This window comes from Blennius ocellaris (genome assembly GCF_963422515.1).
Source record: "Blennius ocellaris genome assembly, chromosome: 18".
Classification (NCBI taxonomy): domain Eukaryota; kingdom Metazoa; phylum Chordata; class Actinopteri; order Blenniiformes; family Blenniidae; genus Blennius; species Blennius ocellaris.
Genome location: NC_137667.1, coordinates 19013248 through 19019439, shown reverse-complemented (window position 1 = coordinate 19019439; position 6192 = coordinate 19013248). Strand labels below are relative to the sequence as shown.

At 49.5% G+C, this 6192-nt stretch overlaps 1 protein-coding gene across 1 annotated transcript; it reads right to left on the bottom strand.

Moving 5' to 3' along the window:
• Positions 1 to 187: 187 nt before the first annotated feature.
• On the bottom strand, positions 188 to 1012 carry gjb7 (gap junction protein beta 7; the record flags this gene model as incomplete). Its single annotated transcript, XM_080514439.1, has 1 exon — positions 188 to 1012. One exon carries the CDS (start codon positions 1010 to 1012, stop codon positions 188 to 190), a length of 825 nt encoding a protein of 274 aa, XP_080370565.1.
• Between the last annotated feature and the right edge of the window lie 5180 nt (positions 1013 to 6192).

Sequence of the window (6192 nt, the reverse complement as noted above, 5' to 3'; positions counted from 1 at the left end):
AGCCAGCTGCTGGAGCTCGTTCAGATGTGTGGAGACGAAACAAAACAACTCATGCAAAGCGGAGGATGTAAACAACAACGGGATTCATAAGATCCAGATCTGCTCCGGTTGCGCTTTGCCTTTCCTCCGTAGCGCTCCGCTCCGTCTCTGCACTTGGAAACGTGGTTAAGGTGGCGTCTCCAGCCCTTTAGGACTGGACCGGCAGGTTTCCATCAGCAGGTGCTGCCTGCAGGCTGCAGACCTCCGTGTCTGCTCTGTTTACCGAGTCTGCTCTGTTTACCGTGTCCGCTGTGGGATCCGCTGATGGAAAGCCGTTGACGACAGACACAGAAGGCCGGCCGCGGCTGGCGGGTCTGGTCTCCACGGCCACGTATCTCCTGCCGAAGCACTTCCATAGCTGCTTCCACACGATGTAGAGCAGCTCCACCAGGTTGAGGGCGGTGCACAGGATGGAGGTGCAGCCCATGATGTAGAGGAAGACCTTCTTCTCGGTGGCTTTGGAGATGAAACAGTCCACCGTGTTGGGGCAGGGATCCTCGCTGCACCGCAGCATTGTGGGAACGTCGAAGCCGTTGAACAGGAAGTAGAAGGCGAGCAGGGAGCCCACCTCGAAGGCCGTCTTGAAGAGCAGGCTGACGGTGTAGGTGAGGAACAGTCCCCCGTCGATGCTCCCCTTGTCCTGATACAGCTTGCGCTTGTGTTTGGCCTCGCGGTGCTCCCTGTAGGCCACGTGGAGCGCCACCAACAGCGAAGGCGTGGACACGGCGATGAGCTGCAGGGCCCACAGGCGGATCTGCGAGATGGGGAAGAAGTGATCGAAGCAGGCGTTGTCGCAGCCGGGCTGCCGCGTGTTGCACACAAAGTCCTTCTGCTCGTCCTTCCACACCTGCTCGGCTGCCGCCACGTACACCAGGATCCTGAAGAGGAAGACCACCGACAGCCACACGCGGCCGATGGCGGTGGAGTACTTGTTGACCCCACTGAGGACGTTCTCCAGAAAGCCCCAGTTCATCTTCCTCCGGTCCTGCAGTCCTGCAGTCCAGCGTCCAGCACCAAAACGCTTCCAGCTGACGCGTCCAGTCGCTGCATTGGAGAACAAACTTCAGGTATTAATCTGTAACCATCATTCTCTGAAGTCTTTGACATGGAAATACTTGTTGAGCTCAGATTCATTTCATATCAGACGGGTACAAAGTTCTGGTGAGGTTTGGAATATTTAGCGTCGTCTACGTTCCCGAAGGTCTTCAAGGAAACGCTTGACAGTCTCATTGTGGCTCTAATGCAGGGTTGTCAAACATGCGGCCCGGGGGCCAGAAGCGGCCTGCCAGAGGATCTAATCCGGCCCGCGATGTGATTCTTTTTAAAGTATGAAAATGAAAACTGACAGAGGCTTATCTCAAAACACTAGATTGGCAAAAATGACATTCAAAACCACCCTTGGTCAGAATTTGACCCCCGACATGAATGCATCTGTGGAGGTCACATAACGCAACACCTTTCACAATAAAACAACGAGTCCAACTTATGTGAAATGATACTTTAGACACGTAAACTCAAAACAATTTCCAGATGATGACAAGTTGTTTTAATCCTGAATAAGATATCCAGATACAGGTGACTGAGGGGTTTTTTTTGCAAATATAATAATATCTGATTTTCTTTAATATGTATATTTCAGAATAGACTGGCAAATTCTTGCAGTTACAAAAGGATGAAAAGAAGGAAAGACTTTGACATGTGTCCATATCTGCAGTTTAAAATGTTCTGTTTGACTTGTTCGGCCCTCCAGAGGTCAGATTAGGTTGATGTGGCCCCTCAACTAAAATGAGTTTGACACCCCTGCTCTAATGGGACATTTCAAAACTTGGCAATGGGAATCTACTGTGTGGGTACTAGTGGCGATCAGTTGGACAACTGTATGAGCAGATGGTTTTCCTGTGCTCGGGATCGAGAGCTTTCAGTGTGCAGCGTTGGCTCTGAAGCTAAGTTACTTCAGGTTAATTCACACCTTCAGCAAAAACTGCAGCGATTAAGATTTAGGTGTTTCTTCTAATTTTCTTGCAGTGTCTTCAAACGATCTGAGCTCGGCTTGGAAAATGCTGTTTAAATGTGAATAAATGACGCAGAGCAACTTTTGACTTGGTTTCGGGTACGCTGACACAAAAGGAGGAAAGGGATCTGAAATTATTCAAATAACCAGGGACTGATGGGCTGTAGCAACCAGGCTGAGTTGTTGCAGCCCCACCCTGAACTGATGAACAGGAGGAAAACCTGTTTAGACGTCGACAGCCCGCAGTGTTGTTTCTGTGAAGACCGACGAGGAGTAAACTGCCCGTCAATCCACCAATTCATCCAACTAAACCAGAACAACCGAGGAAAGTCTTTTATAATTGAGTTCACGCTGAAATGTCCTCATAGTTTGACTTATACATACACTGACACGTTTTTATACTTTTTACAAGTAGAACTTATGAATCACAAAAATAAAACAGTATCTCAAAATATTAAAATAATGCCACTTATTTTTTTCATTTTACAAAATCAATATTTTAAAATGGTAAAACTTGCTTAAGGTTAGTAATACCTGCATATATATATATATATATATATATATATATATATATATATATATATATATATATATATACAGTATATGGCGAAGTCTACCTGTTGGTGGACTTCGATATATATATATATATATATATATATATATATATATATATATATACAGTATATATATATATATATATATACAGTATATATATAACTTGTCCAAAGTAGAGGAAATCGTGCTCCTGGATGTATTGTAGAAAACTATAAAGGATTTGTTTCCATCGAAAAGTGTGTGTGTGTGTGTGTGTGTGTGTGTGTGTGTGTGTGTGTGTGTGTGTGTGTGTGTGTGTGTGTGTGTGTGTGTGTGTATGTGCGTGCGTGCGTGCGTGCGTCTCACCTTCTCGCAGCTCACAGTGTGAAGTCACCAGGTTGACTGCGGTCCACGGTAGAATGGTGTGTTTATTCACTCAGTCACTCTCACCACGTCACCATGGAGCTGTCCAATGCAAATATCACCTGTCCTGTTCCTGGCTGGGGGGGAGGGGGTGGGGGCGGGGCGGGGGGGGGGGGGGGTGGGGTGGATCATATTACCGTGGTAATAAATAATGTAACTCAGGCTCCTCCTTTCCTCCTGCTCTCACTCCTCCACCTGCTCCACCTCAACTCCTCCCCTTTTTGCTGTTCCATTCAACCTCCTTCTCCTCTTACTCCTGGTTTCTTTGCTGTGAGGGAGAGATGGAGGAGGAGGTGCTGTTGGCTGTTAGGGAGGGAGGGAGGGAGGGAGAAGGAGGTGCTGTTTGCTGTGACGGAGGGAAGGAGGAAGAGGAGGAGAAGGAGGTGCTGTTGGTTTTGAGGGAGGGACAGAGGAAGAGGAGGAGGTGCTATTGGCTGTGAGGGAGGTACAGAGGAGGTGCTGTTGGCTGCAGAGGATGGATGGAGGAGGAGGACAATGAGGTGCTGTTTGATGTAAGGGAGGGGCGGAGGAGGAGGTGCTGTTGGCTGAGGGTGGACGGAGGAGGAGGAGGTGTTGTTTGCTGTAAGGGAGGGGTGGAGGAGGAAGAGGAGATGCTGTTGGCTGTGAGGGGGGAAGAGGCGGAGGTGTTGCTGGCTGTGAGGGTGGAGAAGGAGGAGGTGCTGCTGGCTGTGAGGGGGAGGAGGAGGAGGTGCTGCTGGCTGTGAGGGGGGGGAGGTGCTGCTGGCTGTGAGGGGGAGGAGGAGGAGGAGGAGGAGGATGTGCTGCTGGCTGTGAGAGGGGAAGAGGAGGAGGTGTTGCTGGCTGTGAGGGTGGAGAAGGAGGAGGTGCTGCTGGCTGTGAGGGGGAGGAGGAAGAGGTGCTGCTGGCTGTGAGGGGGAGGAGGAGGAGGAGGAGGTGCTGCTGGCTGTGAGGGGGAGGAGGAGGAGGAGGAGGAGGTGCTGCTGGCTGTGAGGGGGGAGGAGGAGGAGGTGTTGCTGGCTGTGAGGGGGGAGGAGGAGGAGGTGCTGCTGGCTGTGAGGGGGAGGAGGAGGAGGAGGAGGAGGAGGAGGTGCTGCTGGCTGTGAGGGGGGAGGAGGAGGAGGTGCTGCTGGCTGTGAGGGGGAGGAGGAGGAGGAGGAGGAGGAGCTGCTGCTGGCTGTGAGGGGGGAGGAGCAGGTAAATGATTCATTAATAGTTAGAAACTACGGTGAGGCGTCTGGGTCCTGGAGATTAGTTTTAGTAATGAATGACCTCTGCTCCTCCTATAAACATTCCACCTCCACCTCCACCTCCACCTCCACCTCCACCTCTCCATCATCCATGTCTCTCCTGGTGTCTCAGGAGCAGTTCCAGGACCGAGCTTCCCCGTCGCCGGCTGGCCGGCCCAGGTCACAGTTGTTTGGCGTGTCTGTACCGGCCGGACTGTTTTCACTCTTTATTTTCTCGTCTGGGTTTGTGTTTTCTTCCTCAGCCCGGTGGTGGTACTGGTGTCGGCGGAACAAATCAGAGCCTGGCCGGGGGCGGAGCTTTAAACCCAAATCATAAAGCTCATCACAAAGTCATTCTACACAACATACACATGCTCTCAACAGCTTAAAGCTTCCGCACCACGAAGAGCAACGATGTCACTCTGAAGTCCACCAAACAGACATGAAGTATAACAAACCAAGAGAAAAACAAAAACATGAGGCTACATGGCCTCAATAATAAAACAAGACAAAGTCAAATCAGTTCAGCACCACGGACAGCGACCACGTCACTTTGACTACCCACTTTAACTATTTTAACCAATGAGAGCACAGCAGGCCCTTTACCCTCCGTCACTCCAGAGTTGGAGGTGGAGGCTGACGAGGCCGTTGCTGGTGGCCGTTTTATGGGTAAGCATCCTTCATGAATCAGGCCCCAGGTCACTGTTCCTCTTTGTTTTGCTGATAAACTTCCACTCCGTCGTTATTCACAATTGCTCTCGCCTCGGGCCTCCGCACCCAAAAGGTCCTCCCAGAGCCATAAGTGATGTTAAAAGGCTCCTTGAATACAGTCCACTCAACTGGGTGAAACCATTCAAATGTCATCAAGACACACCATGCAGATATGCCAGGGAAGACCTTTAAGCACCAGCTCCAGGAACCTCTGGAAAGTTGCAGGAGCATTGGTTCGGCCCATGGGCATCAATCAATCAATCAATCAAATTTTATTTGTATAGCCCTTTACAATAACCCAGTGGTACCCAAAGTACTTTACAACAAAGCTATTAAAACAATGTATTAAGAAACAAATACAAGAATAATACATAAAAACAATAAATAAAACACAGGTGCTGACTGTGGGAGGAGCGACGGTGCTGCAGGTTGGTGAAGCCTTCCAGAAATTCATAAAAACAGAGCATACAAAATAAATACACTGCCCTATGCAGAGTTAAAAGCCAACCTAAAAAAGTGGGTTTTCAGCTTTGATTTAAAAAGGCTGAGATCAGTAGTGGTGCGAATGTCGGGGGGCAGTTTGTTCCACAGTCTGGGAGCAGCAACAGCAAGAGAGCGTCACCCCACTGTTTATATCTCCACCTTGGAATGTCTAGAAGAAGCTGACCTGAAGAACGCAGGGCCCTGCCACGGTCATGTATAGTTAAAATATCAGACAGGTAATAGGGACCCAGGCTATTGATAGCATTAAAAACAAACAACAGAAGTTTAAAATCAATTCCGAAATGAACTGGAAGCCAATGGAGAGACGACAGCACAGGGGTAATATGTTCACGTCTGGCTGATAACATGGCCGGGAGTAAAGGCCGTTTTCTCACGGTATTCCTCTGCTACCTCAACCTGCCAGTGTCCATCAGAAAAGTCCAACGTACTGAACCAAGTAGCCCCGGCCAGTGCGTCCAGTAGGTCATCCACCCTGGGCAGTGGGTGGGAATCTTTCACAGTCACAGCATTCATTGTAGCATTGTATTAAGTTGTGCTTTATGTGTGGCCTTCATAAAACCACACCCAGGGCGAAACCCCCCCCTGGTGTTTACCGAACAAGGAACTCAGTTGCCGTCTCTGGTCATCGGTCAAGGGACAGTCTATAAGGTCAGGTAAGGTCATGGGCTGCTGGTCAGTCAACACAGTCAGTGGCCTCATGAATGTCACTCTCATCTACCTGGTAAAAAGTTCCCCTAGATGTGAACCTGAATGCAGAAATCT